Raw genomic sequence first — 14,366 nt, 5'->3', positions numbered from 1 at the left:
TTCAAACCAAAGGTGTAGCCATGAGCACTCACACAGGTCCTAGCTTTGACTGCCTTTTGTCAGCACTGGTCCTGCCTTTTTGCAGAGATCAGTGTGCACAACATCACCATGCTGCTTCTAGAGAGGCTTTGCCCAATTTTACGTGTTGCTGTTGGTGTTTCCAGTGGGTGTGAGTGTCACAGGTGAAGCCCAATTTGTTGGCACAACTGAGAAAGTTTCCTCAGCTTGTATGGGACAGAACAGCATGAAATCAGTAGCATTCAACAACTTTTTCCTAATTTCAAAGGAATAAATGTGTGGTCCTTGTGTATTCGTTCTTCTGCTTAGTTATACAATTGTCACCATGAAGCACAGGGTTAGATAGAAAAATACAATTATACGTGTTTTAAACTGTCACTGCTAATTGCAATAACTAAGAGCCTGAGCATTTCAGGGGGCAGTTAAAATTTAGCTATCTGGAGTCTAGAGTCATATGTAAGCCCCAGTGACGTCTTTTCCTACACAATATTCATGAAACAGAAGGTCTCCTAATGATATTTTTGTGGTTTCACAGTCTTAATTCCTGATGGTAAGATATTATATAGATTGATTAAAATTCATTAATTTAAATTCCTCAGTTGTTGTGCTGGGACACAGAAACCCAGAAGCATCTGGACATCTTCACTCAACCATGGAACATCAACACAGCAAAGATGCTCTTTATCATCTATAGCTCAGTATTCAATACCATTATCCCCTCAGAACTAACCAATACGCATCAAGTTCTTGATTTCAATGCCTCTTTGTGCAAATGAATCCTCGATTTCCTCACTTGCAGATCCCAGTCAATTCAGATTGGCAATAACATCTCATACCTCACGATCTCCATGAGCACAGGTGCACCACAATACCACGTGCTTAGACCCCTGCTCTACTCACTCTGTACTATGACTGTGAGGCCAAGCACAGCTCCAACGCCATATTTATGTTTGCTGATGACACCACTGTCATAGGCCGAATCAAAGTGGTGATGAATCAGAACATGTGAGGGAGATTCAAAATCGGGCTGAGTGGTGCCACAACAACAACCTCTCACTCAATGTCAGCAAGACCAAGGAGCTGATTATTGATTTCAGGAAGTTTATTGAAATTGGAGGTCATCGAGCCAGTTCTCATCAGGGGATCAGAGGTGGAGAGGGTCAGCAACTTTAACTTCCTTGGTGTTATCATTTCAAAGGCAGTGCATTTGCTTCCTTAAGAGCTTGTGAAGATTCAGCATGACATCTAAAACTTTGACAAACTTCTAAAGATGTATGATAGGGAGTATATTGACTGGTCGCATCACGACCTAGTATGGAAACATTAATGCCCTTGAATGGAAAATTCTACAATAAGTAGTGGATACGGCCCAATCCATCATAGGTAAAGCCCTCCCCACCACTGAGTTCATCGACAAGGAACACCGTTGCAGAAAAACAGCATTCATCCCAGGTCATGCTCTCTTCTCGCTGCTGCCATCAGGACGAAGGTACAAGAGCCTTAGGACCCATACCACCAGGTTCATGAACAGTTATTACCCCTCAACCATCTGGCTTTTGAGCCAGTGGGCATAACTTCACTCAACTTTACTTGCCCCATCACTGAACTGTTCCAACAACTTATGGACTCACTTTTGATATTTATTGCTCATTTATTATTATTATCATCATTACTATTTCTCTAGTTTCTTTCTTTTTGTATTTGCACAGTTTGTTGTTTGTCCGTCCTGTTGGGTGCGATCTTTCATTTATTCAGTTATATTTCTTGGATTTACTGTATATGCCCGCAATAAAATGAAACTCAGGGTTGTATATGGTAACGTATATGTATTTTAATAATAAATTTACTTTGAACTTTGGGATATGAACTCACCTCCTTAGACCTCCAGTGTAGGCTTCTGGTCACAAGTACAGGAAGTTAACCAGTTTACCACATACCCTTTTAATCATGCTCCTTAAAAGGAAGCCATTGATGATACAATACTGTATCTCCTCCGTTCACTCATTATGTGCCACATGGTAAGACGTGGGCGATCATGGTCTTTTCATGACCGTGATTGTCCTTGGCAAATTTCCTACAGAAGTGGTTTGGCATTGCCTTCTCTGGGCAGTGTCTTTACAAAACCAGTGATCCCAGTCATTATCAATACTCTACAGAGATTGTCTGCCTGGCGTCAGTGGTTGCATAACCAGGACTTGTGATATGCACCAGCTGCTCATACAACCATCCACCACCTGCTCCCATGGTATCACATGACCCTGATCAGGGGGGGCTAAGCAGGTACTATACCTTGCCCAAGGGTGACCTGCAGGCTGGCAGGGTAAAGGATTGGCTTACACCTCCTTTGGTAGCAATGTATCTCCACCCCACCACCCATCTATCACATTACCTATTATAAAAACAGAAAATGTTAGAAGTACTCAGCAGGTCAGGCAGCATCAGTGTTTATGTTTCAGATCATCATGAGATGCCAACCCTTGATGCTATCTGACCCACTGAGCATTTCCTGCATTTTGTTTTTATTTTGGAATTCCAACAGCTGCAGAATTTGGTTTTATCTTTTTCCTGATGGATTTAGCAAAAGACAGATCTGGAAAATTTACAGTTGGCCCTATAAATCCTATTAAGGGAAATGTAAAAAACTACAGGATTTTCCTGGTTTCTCTACAGTGTCAATATATAGATGGGAATGTGCAACCCAGAGGAGCCAATTTAAATGGTTAAGTTATTTTGTGATGAGCTGTTACAAGGCAGCTCAGCTGTTTACAGTGTTTCATTTGTGAGAACTTGTTTGTGATATATATGTACAACTGACTTGGATAGAAATATTGATGGATTAATAAGTTTGCAAATGACGCAAAAATTGGTGGAGTTGCAGATAGTGAAGAGGGTCATCAAAGGATAAAGTGGAAATAGGCCAGTTACAGTTACAGATGGAGAAATGGTAGATGGAGTTTAATTGGAGCAAGTGTGAGGTGTTACACCTTAGGAGGCCAAAAGTAAGAGAAAAGTATACAGTTAGTGGCAATCCCTTCGCAACATTGATGTGCAGAAGGATTTTGGGGCCCCAAGACCATACCTCCCTGAAAGTGGTAATGCAAGTAGATAAAATATTAAAGAAGGCATATGGCATGCTTGCTCTCATTGCTAGGGGCCAAGAGTCAGGAAGTCATGTATAAAACTATGCACTTCGAGTTTTGCTGCTTGCCCCAATACAGGAAGGTTTGGAAGTTTTGGAGAGGTTTCAGAAGGGGTCCAGGACGCTGCCAGATTAGCTATAAGAAGGAGTTGGACAAACTTGGATTATTTTCCCTGGAGCATCAGAGGCAGAGGGGAGACCTGATAAAAGTTTGTAACATTACGAGAGGCGTAGATTGGGTAGATAGTCAAAATCCTTCTCCCAGCATAGAAATGTCAAATAATGGAGAGCATAACTTCAAGGTGAAGAAGACAAAAGTTGAAAGGGGATACACGGGGCAAGGTTTTAAACACAGAGAGTGGTAGGTAACTGGAATGCGTTGCCAGGGGTGGTGGGGGAAGCAGATACAATATGGTGTTTAAGAGGCTGTTAGACAGACACATGAATATGGGGAGATGGTTTATGTATAAGCAGAAGAGATAAGTTTAATTTGGCAACATGCCCAGGAGACATCATGGGATGAAGGGCCTGTACCTGTGCTGTACTGTTATACGTTCTATCAATAATCTCACCCAAAGTCAGACATATATAGCCCAGAACCTGCAACCCACTGCCATTTGAAATTGTATCCTGGTATTGTACGATCAAGATGAATTCTGGATGTACTGTAATAAGGAACCGAAATGCAGCAGAGGTCATGCTCCACAGACTTCAGCACAAAGATCTTTGTCTGACACCACTGCAGTTTTGAGAGGGGGGGCATAACGTCAGAGGTGTCGCTGTTTGGATCACGGAACTGTAATGATACAAGAGGAGACCATTTTGATATTCAAATCCATCGGTCCCATTCACCTGCTCTCTCCATATAAACCAAGACAGTATCTCTGCTTTTTCAGGTGGATTTAAATCCCAGTTTTACATTATACAGGAGTAGGAAGTTACCCTCAATGTCCTGGCCAAAGTTTCTGCCTCAATTTACATTCCTAAAATAGGTGATCAAGTTATTGCCACATTGGATCCACTGTGGATCTTGAGTGTAAATTGGAAGCTGTGTTTCAATAATGCACTGATTTGTTATGTCAGTGACATTCCCCCTGCCCTTTCACTATCGTTCAGCAAATTATCCTCTCAGATGCCTATTCATTTTCCTCGAGGGCAATGATTGAGTCTCCTCCATTTCCCAGACTTCGGCCCTCACCCCATCCTCCCGTCACCACAACAGGGACCGTGTTCCCTTTGTCCTCACTTATCACCCCACCAGCCTCTGGATCCAGCATATTATCCTCCGCAACTTCCGCCACCTTCAACAGGACCCCACCACTAAGGACATCTTTCCCTCTCCGCTTTTCACAGGGATTGTTCCCTCCGCGACTGCCTGGTCCACATGTCCCTCCCCACAGATCTCCCACTTGGCACTTATCCCTGCAAGCGTAAGTGCTACACCTGTCCCTACACCTTCTCTCTTACCACCATTCGGGGCCCCAAACAGTCCTTCCAGGTAAGGCAACACTTCACTTGTGAGTCTGTTGGAGTAATCTATTGCATCCGGTGCTCCCGGTGCGGCCTCCTCTACATTGGCGAGACCCGACGCAGATTGGGGGACCACTTCATCAAGCACCTCCGCTCCGTCCACCACAACAGACAGGATCTCCCGGTTGCCACTCACTTCAACTCTCCTTCACATTCCCATTTGGATATGTCCATACATGGCCTCCTCTACTGCCATGATGAGGCCAAACTTCGGTTGGAGGAACAACATCTCATCTACCGTCTGGGTAGTCTCCAGCCCCTTGGTATGAACATCGAATTCTCCAACTTCCGGTAATTCCCTCCCTCTCCCTTCCCCCATCCCACTTTCATTCTGCTTCCTTTTCTAGCTGCCTACCACCTCTCTCATGACTCTGCCTTCTTCTACTAGCCATAGTGCTTTCCCCGTACATTCCTTCTTCACCTCTCCGGCCTATCATCTTCCTGCTTCCCCTCCCCAACCCCTTGATCTTTCCTCTGATTGGTTTTTCACCTGGCACCTTCCACCCTCCCCCCACCTTCTTTATAGGGCTCCTGCCCCCTCCTTCTTTAGTCCTGACGAAGGGTCTCGGCCTGAAACGTTGACTGCTCCTTTCAACGGATGCTGCCCGACCTGCTGAGTCCATCCAACCTTTTTGTATGTCTTGATTTGACCACAGCATTTGCAGTGTATTTTGTGTTTACAATGATTGAGTCTATTTGCACCACCTCTTCACACGATGAGTTCCAGATGAGAACCAATCCGATCATGTATCTTTTAGCCAATATTTCAAATTTGTCCCCGCTAGTCTTTGAACCAGTGGGAACATTTTCCCTCTTTGTTACCCTTTTCAGCATCAATTCTGGATGAAGGTGTTGCTAGGGACATTAACATCCCATGAATGAAAAAAAAGCCTTGTCAAATTCCCTCTCAATCGTCCTTGCTCCAAGAATAAATCCAGCAGCCAAAGTACTATATAATTTCTGCACCCCCCCTCCCAAAGTCCTTTACATCCTTGCAAAGGTGTGGCAACCAGAAGTGGATATAATATTGTGGTCTAACATCCAGGATGATGCTGCAGATATGCAAGCCCATATCCCTTTTCTTGTTGCTCTGTTGCTCCAATGCAGTTGGGGATGAGGCTGGGGGGGGGGGGGGGGCGGAGAGGGGCAGGTAATGGCATGGCAGAATGTTTACAGAGAAAAGGCCATTTGCCCATCAAGTTGCCTCCAGCACTATGTAAGATCCAGTTAGTCCCACTCGCCCTCCTTCTCCCCATATCTTTGAATATTTTTCTTTTAGACACTTATCCAGCTTCCTTTTGAACCGCCTTCCATTAACATCTCAGCAGTGCACTTAGAGCCTGACCACTTGTTCTGTGAATAAGTTTTTCTTCTTGCTGCTTTTGGCTCTTTTATTTTGGTCACTTTTACCTCACATTTCCTCCACCAACGGAAGCAATTTACCTCTCTTTCAATAACCTTAATTAATTTTAATGTCCGCCGGAGTATTTTATCCACAGAACTAAATCCCTCAACCCATCGCAGCCAATTTAGCGCCACCTGGCGGACGTTGCCTGAGAAGTGTGCGATTACGTCATACAGTACGCAAAGGCGGGCTTCGCGGAACAACATCGCCCTGATTGGCCATTGGGGAGATTTCAAATCGTGCCGCGAAAAATTATTGGCGGTGCATTAGAAGTGTGCGGACCGGCAGTAGCAGGCGGCGGAGCCCGAGAGGGATCGTAAGTATGGAAGGAAATTGTGTTATCTCTCCGTTAGATCGAGTGCAAAGAGAAAAATAATCCTTTTATAAATTACCTGATTGCTGTTAGTCTTCCGGCGGTATCTTGTCCCTGTACTGGGGCCGTTGTCCCAAGACGGGAGATACCGGTGCAGCTGGTATAACGGCCTTTTACTTTCTCGGCTGGTGTTTACTTTCACACCACCGGAAAGGCCAATGGGTCCGCGGTCTTTGCCCGGCTCCCCGTTCCCTCCCTTCCATCATCCCGTTGTAGCGATAACTTGGCGGCTCCTCGTTATCGACCGTTGTTAAGCCACACCAGAGCCGACAGCAGGGTTGGTCCTCTCCCGGTAAAGTCCAGCATAATTTACCTTCTTAACCTGGTTGACAGATGGGTCTTCGATGCGGGCTCGAGTTATTGTGAACATCAGGTGGCAGGGCTTGCTGTTTGAAGTGTGGAGAGAGGAAGGAAGGTGGTGAAAGGATATACCATTGCGTAACACCATCAAGGTGATTGTAAATTTCTTGCTGTCGCGTTGGGGAAATTTCAGTTTATACTTGTTTTTAGTTTTGATACAAACGTATCCCTCTGGATGCAGTATTTAATACTTTTATGGATTTTCAGACATCCCATCCTGCAAAACCTCCTTTCAGGAGGGTACCACCATCAGTTTGCGGGAGAGGTGGGATGTCTGCAATAGAGTAGCTCCTTAGCAGCTGGTTTAAATAACGTTCGCTCTGCTAATGAACGAATGACACCTGTTAAACTCACCTCAATATGTCTTTTACATTTTAACCCTCCATGGGCAATAGAAAAGTCACTGTGGCAAACACTGCAGCAAGCAACACTGTCATTATTTTTGACCCCTATTAGGCTGGGGTACACTTTAGTGTGGTCTGGGGTGAAGTACACTCTTTTTTGGAACACTCTGCCATGGTGTGCTCGCTCTCAAAAAATTTTCGGGATATTGTATATAATTTGCGGGCGTCAGGGAGCCGCTATCAATATGAGGGAGAGGTGGGATGTCTAGATTTGCTGACCACTTTAGTTTCCGTGTCCGTTGCAGACGTTGAATCTTCCACATGACATTCAGTAAGGGACACCAGTTCTTAGTTTGTCATTAGTTAGCAATTTAATTTGGGCATCAGTCCAAATGTCTTTCAGCGCCTTTGTATATTTGAACAGTTGACAGTTGCTTCGTACAGTTTGAAAGTTTGGCAGCATTTTTTTTCAACTAGGGTTGTCTGTTAAGAAATGTAAGATTTTTTTAAAAAACATTAATCATACACTGAGCACATTGTGTTGCTGGTAGAGTTGTAACCGATCCAGTTCTTATGGAATCTTTGTTACTTTTGGGAGTTATTTCTCAAACCTTGATTATTCGTGATCATGCAAAAGTTTATCTTAACGCTTTTTACGATTTCGTCAAATTTGTGTTATCTTGTTGTGGCTGAAATTGTGCGAGAAATAACCTGCTGTCCAACTTTTTTTTTCAAAAAAAATACTGTTGTGTTCTTGTCATTCCTGCCCCTCAGCTTGAGTTCCTGCATCTGAGGATGTTGATGTTGAACAGCTGTGATCTTCAATTTTTAATTAGTCAGCCATATTATAATTTTTTTCAGGGGAATATCTGCAGTTATTTTATTCAGTTAAAAATATATTTAGACTATCTTGAGTTTGCGATTTCTAGCCAATTGTTGATTTCCAGCAGATGAGGGAGGTAGCAGGAAACAAGAATTTCATCTTATTGATGGTTTTAAGTGTTACTGTTTGAAAATGAATTCTTTTGAAGAACAGATTAGGTACAGCAGCAAGCACTTTAACACTGCCCCACCATTGACTGATCTGGTTGTAATCTTAACTCTGCATTTCCACTTAACTGTGGTATCCTTTCAAACCTTTATTTGTCAAGTATCTAGGTATCTAAACCTGCTATAAAATATTCAAAGACTTTCTTGCACTGACCTTTTAAGGAAAAGAGTTAAAAGACTATCTGAAAGAGAAAGAAATAGGTCTTAAATCTAAGCCACATCTGTACATAGGCTTCAGTTGGAAAGAATATTGATGAGACCATTGCTGGAGTACTAACACCTGGTGTGCAATTCCCCTCTCAAACATTTTTTTAGCTTTCCCACTTTACCTGCATTCTTGTATGAGAACACCCTGATCCCTTTGCAGTCTGTCACCACTTCTTATCTTTTTGCCCTACCAAACTGGGCATTCTAGTTTCCCACATTAGCCCTTCATGTGTAAAATTTTTGCCCACTAGTTTAACCTAACAGAGGCCCCCTGCAGTCTCCGTGTCTTCACAGCTTGCTTTGTGGTCTATCCTAATGTCAGTGGTAGGGAAATGATGGAATAACAGGACTGAGCGGAGTTGGTATCAATTTACAGCAAAATAAATCGAATTCCTGTTATGATCTACTGGAGTTCTTTGAGGATGTAGAATAAAAGCTGATTTATACGTGCGTCGCATCTACGCTGTAGGTTTCGCGTACCCTACGCTGTACCCGCAGTAGTGTGACGTGCACCTCTCCAGAAAAGTTGAGGCTGATTTATATTTCTGTGCATTAGCCTACGCCGCAGCCTTCGTCAGTGTCTGCGTCGCTCTGCAATTCACCGCCAAAACGCTAGTTGGCGGTGGATTTCTAATGGCGACTGAGCGCATCATGTTGGAGTTGGCGCGTCGTGGCAACGCGGACCGCAACAACGGTGATTGGTCCGCTTGGTAACATCGTATTTCCGGTTTCTTCTTCTCCGCCATGTTTGTAGGCTGTGTGTACACCGATACGAAATAGATGAACCAAATCGTCAAATCTACCTGCCGACATGCGAAAATGTTTGAAATGCATTTCCTCGTCCATGTCTCTCACGAAGAAACTCAGCACAGTGGTATAGAAACCCCACCGCCAACTCGCGTTTTGGCGCACACAAACGCATGCTCGCTACGGCGTAGAGCGACGCAGAAGTGAAAATCAGGGCTACGGCGTAGGCTGTCGCGTAGCCCGTACGCACAAGTATAAATCAGCCTTAAATAAGCCTAATCGATGTAGTATATTTGCATTTTCGATTGGCCAGCCTCCTGTGGAACAATCAAGTTGAATAATATAGTGATGGGCTGAAAATCAGTTATCAGAGAAGAAACCAATCATTCCTTGAACTTTAACTAGTGGGGTACTGCCATAATTAGTTGAGCCTCAGCTATTCACAATCTATATTAATTCAGCTGTGGGAACCAAACGCCATATTTCCGAGTTTGTAGTCAATGCAAAACTAGGTGAGATTATTAGTAAATGTAATGAGAGGCAATTTCATTGAATCTTGTGAAATCCCTACAAACTGGACATGGAGAGAATGTTTCCTCTGGCTGAGATGAGAAATTTCTTTTTGCAGATACTAGTGAATCTGTAGAATTCTCAATCCAGAGTGCTATTGAGTGTTATTCAGTTAATTCAACATGGGTTGTTAAGTTTCTGGGCGTTATGGGAATTCAGGGATGTACTGTGCACGATGGAGATTTGACCTTTTTTTAATTGTCATGTTCTATTGTGTCATCAGAAAGTTTAGCGGCCATATATAAATTGGAAAATTTGAGACCCCAGCATTTATCCACCCGCTCATTGTAGCTTGCCGATCAAAAAAAAAATGCCTATTGTTTCCAGTTAACCAGCCAATCTTCTATGCGTGTCATCATCTCCAACACTGAGAATCACAAAGAATATTTTGTAATTCTTTGTGGCACCTAATCAAATGCCTTTTGGGAAACTTAAGTGTATTGCATCCACCACTTCCCTATTAATCACAGTAAATGTTATTTCTAAGACCCGACTCTTTGTTTGCTTTCCTTATGATCCTAATATGTGTAAGAAGGTATTTCATAAGCTGTTGTGATTGTATTCCTTTGTAACATGAATGTTTTAATTTCAGGATAATCGAATCCACAATGGTGACTCTGCGTGACATGCTCGAACAGATGCTCAGACAGATGGAAGTATTAAATGAAGGAATAGAACCCCGTAAGCATGCTTTACTTTGGTCATAATGAAATACGATAGTGACCAGTGTAATTGTGTATCTTTATGTGGAAAACATGTTGTGTGAATTCAGTGAGCTGGATTCCATTCTGGTTCAGTGCATTGTGAAGCCCTGATAGAGTAATTTGTTATTTTGAAAATTGTTAATATTTCTCATGTCTCATCTCATTGTCTTTGCTCATGGCAGGTAAATACGTTTGCAGCGTCTATTAAATTGTTTATCAATATATCAGTAATTTTCTCGTGTCTTAAGAGCAGAAGTAGTATAACCAAAAATAAGCTGTAAGGTTCCTTGAGAATGGCTGCCTTCAGCAAATTCATGGCTGATTCTCTATCTGAGGTACACATTCCCGCTTGATTCAGGTATTTCTCTTTCACTTGGTCCTTCATGTCTGATCAACAGTGGAATGCAGTTAGTAAACACACATTTCTCTGCTGAACTTTTGCTGACTATTGCTGAACTTCTCATTTGTCTAAACTAAATGACTCCCATTGTCCCAGTGTACTTGTGTAGTGCTCCAATTTGATGTGCTCGCATTCATCTATGTACTGGTTTTCAAGCCAGCTATAAATTATGTTTCAATAATCATTCCCCACCCCACCTCAGGAAAAAACTCATTTCTACTGTGTGCATGACAGTGTTTCTCCTAGAAAATTTTGGACCCTGGTGACTTGAATGTATCAGTTCATGGCTCTACTCACTTTGGATCTGTGAACTGAAATGACCCTTTTGAGTAGCTAGGTTTGAGAAGTTCAAGGAATAGAATTGGTGTTATAAACTTGAGTCAAATGCAGAATGACAAAGGATGATTTGTACAGTATACCATCCAAGTCATGTTTGTACGGTTAGGTTTCAGATAGCTTTGATGCCAGATTTCCATCAACACAACATTGTACCAAGAAATAAGTTTCTTATTTATAGAAGGTAATTTTGAATTTGGCAAAACCTTTTTCTTTTTTCAAAAAAAGAAGCCATTTATATCTGTCAACACACACAAAATGCTGGTGGAACGCAGCAGGCCAGGCAGCATCTATAGGGAGAAGCACTGTTGACGTTTCGGGCCGAGACCCTTCATCAGGACTAACTGAAAGAAGAGATAGTAAGAGATTTGAAAGTAGGAAGGGGAAATCTGAAATGATAGAAGACAGGAGGGGGAGAGGTGAAGCTAAGAGCTGGAAAGGTGATTGGCAAAAGGGATACAGAGCTGGAGAAGGGAAAGGATCATAGCACAGGTGACCTAGGGAGAAAGAAAGGGGGAGGGGAGCACCAGAGGGAGATGGAAAACAGGCAAAGAGTGATTGAGAGGGGGGGAAAAGGAGTGGGGGGGAATAAATAAATAGGGGATGGGATGAGAAGGGGAGGAGGGGTATTAATGGAAGCTAGAGAAAAAAATGTTCATGCCATCAGGTTGGAGGCTACCCAGATGGAATATAAGGTGTTGTTCCTCCAATCTGAGTGTGGCTGCATCTTGACAGTAGAGGAGGCCATGGATAGACATATCGGAATGGGACTGGGAAGTGGAATTAAAATAGGTGGCCACTGGGAGATCCTGTTTTCTCTGGCGGATAGAGCGTAGGTGTTCAGCGACACGGTCTCCCAGTCTGCGTCGGGTCTCACCAATATATAGAAGGCCGCACCGGGAGCACCAGACGCAGTATACCACACCAGCCGACTCACAGGTGAAGTGTCGCCTCACCTGGAAGGACTGTCTGGGGCTCTGAATGGTGGTGAGGGAGGAAGTGTAAGGGCTGGTGTAGCACTTGTTCCAGTTACAAGGATAAGTGCCAGGAGGGAGATCGGTGGGAAGGGTTGTGGGGGACAAATGGACAAGGGTGTCGTGTAGGGAGTGGTCCCTGCGGAAAGCAGAAAGGGGGGGAGGGAAAGGTGTGCTTGGTAGTGAGATCCAGTCGGAGGTGGCGGAAATTACGGAGAATTATATGTTGGACTTGGAGGCTGGTGGAGTGGTAGGTGAGGACAAGGGGAGCCCTATCCCGAGTGGGGTGGCGGGCGGATGGGGTAAGAGCAGATGTGCGTGAAATGGGAGAGATACGTTTGAGAGCAGAGTTGATGGTGGAGGCAGGGAAGCCCCTTTGTATATAAAAGGAAAACATCTCCTTCGTCCTGGGATGGTGCATTTATATCTGTGATTGTTTCCTTACAGAATTCATTCAGTTAGCTAAAAACTTTGAAGAGTGTCGACGACAGTGGCAAAAGACTCAGCTGGAACTGTCGTGTGCTACAGAGCGCCTAACCAAAGCTGAAACAGAGCGGAATGCCCTTGATGTCAAGCTGAAGCATGCTCGTAACCAGGTTGACGTGGAGATGAAACGTCGTCAGAAGGCAGAAACAGAGTGTGAGCGGCTGGTATGTGTGATTGTAAATTTTGTTTTTAAACTATCAGTTCAAACGGCTATGGGCTGCTTCCTTTGTAAACAATTAACAATTAGATGCATAGGCGCATGTAACATTGAAGCAGCTTTGCACTTAGCGTTACACTGTGACGATTTGAGATTTTAAAAAATTTGCTCTTTGTCCGCCACCTTGCACCAAAATGCAGACACTCAATGGCCACTTTATTAGGTGCACCAGTACACCTGCTTGTTAATGCAATAATCTAATCAATCAATCATGTGGCAGCAACTCAATGCATAACTGCATGCAAATATGATCAAGAGATTCAGTTGTTCAGACCAAACATCAGAATGGGGAAGAAATGTGATCTAAGTGACTGACCATGGAATTATTGTTGGTGCCAGATGGGGTGGTTTGAGTATCTCAGAAACTGCTGATCTCCTAGGATTTCCACATACAGCAGTCTCTAGAGTTTACAGAGAATGGTGCGAAAAGTCCAGTGAGCAGCGAAAAACCCTTTGTTGATGAGAGAGATCAGAGGAGAATTGCCAGGCTGGTTCAAGCTGACAGCAACTCAAATAACCACACATTACAACAATGTTGTGCAGAAGAACAACATCATACCTTGAAGTGTATGGGCTACAGCAGCAGAAGACCATGAACATACACTGAGTGTATATTTAAATTAGATGCGTGGTAGCAATTTTTTTTGCCTTCATGGGAAGTGGGTGTAACTGGCAAGGTCAGCATTGATGCCCATACTGCAGTGCCTTTGAATTTAGTGGTGAGCTTACAACACTGTAATTCCTTAATGGTGCTTCCATTGTGTTTTTGAGAATGGAATTCTAAGATATAGACCCAGCTATGAACAAGGATCAGCAATATACCGGTAGTCCCCAAGTTACGAATGTCCGACTTGCAGACAACTCGTACTTACGAACTGAGGAAGGAGAGCGCTGTCCGCCATTTTAAGTCGTTGCCGTTGACACTGTGTCGAGTGTTTAACTTTGTATCTAGCTTAAATTTTTTTTTAGTAAAATTCACCCTGACCCCGCCCTCTCTCTCTCTCTCTCTCTCCCTCCCCCCCCCCCCCAGTTCCGGTCGGCTGGTGGTGCAGTCAGATCATCAGCTCAGCACCGGGCTAGAGAACGGAGGTTCCCGAGTTCGATCCAGTGACAGACCGCTCCTGTGTCAGTTTGATGTCGATCCAGTGACTCCCGTACCATCCGCGCTGGGTTGATGTCGAGCTCGCAACTCAACCTCATATAAAAAAAAACACTGCCACCTCCAGTTTAAATTCCCACGCAGAATATTGTGGAGGATTAAATACCCAAACCCAGCACAGACCCCACTTGTCCCATTTAACCTGGCTCAGAGCGGTGGAGTTTAGGACCCGGGGAATTCAGTGCGGTGGTCCTTAGGACCCAGTGGACCTCGGGAGCCGGCGCAGGTCAGGACCCACTGTTTCGGTTCCATTGACGGGAAGCGATCGCAATTGAAAATAAAGTGGAAATAATAAAGCGTTTGAAAAGAGGTGGAACGCCATCGGTCATTGGAAAAGCGTTAGGCTA

At 43.8% G+C, this 14,366-nt stretch overlaps 1 protein-coding gene across 7 annotated transcripts in view; it reads left to right on the top strand.

The window, feature by feature from the left end:
• Positions 1 to 6,250: 6,250 nt before the first annotated feature.
• Positions 6,251 to 14,366, top strand: part of racgap1 (Rac GTPase activating protein 1) — a 53,570-nt gene continuing 45,454 nt past the window's right edge. For 2 of the 7 annotated variants that reach the window (XM_059956003.1, XM_059956010.1), the window contains exons 1-3: positions 9,170 to 9,685; positions 10,336 to 10,424; positions 12,605 to 12,807. In XM_059956003.1, coding sequence (XP_059811986.1) covers positions 10,352 to 10,424; positions 12,605 to 12,807 — 276 coding nt within the window. In that variant the 5' untranslated portion in view covers positions 9,170 to 9,685; positions 10,336 to 10,351. Of the gene's footprint in view, positions 6,413 to 6,907; positions 6,918 to 9,169; positions 9,686 to 10,335; positions 10,425 to 12,604; positions 12,808 to 14,366 lie in introns of those variants that run through there. The other 5 variants (XM_059956004.1, XM_059956007.1, XM_059956009.1 and 2 more) reach the window with 5 other exon arrangements.

This window comes from Hypanus sabinus, chromosome X1 (assembly GCF_030144855.1).
Source record: "Hypanus sabinus isolate sHypSab1 chromosome X1, sHypSab1.hap1, whole genome shotgun sequence".
NCBI classification, from domain to species: Eukaryota; Metazoa; Chordata; class Chondrichthyes; order Myliobatiformes; family Dasyatidae; genus Hypanus; species Hypanus sabinus.
Note: the sequence above shows the minus strand (reverse complement) of the source record. Positions and strands in the feature narration are given on the sequence as shown.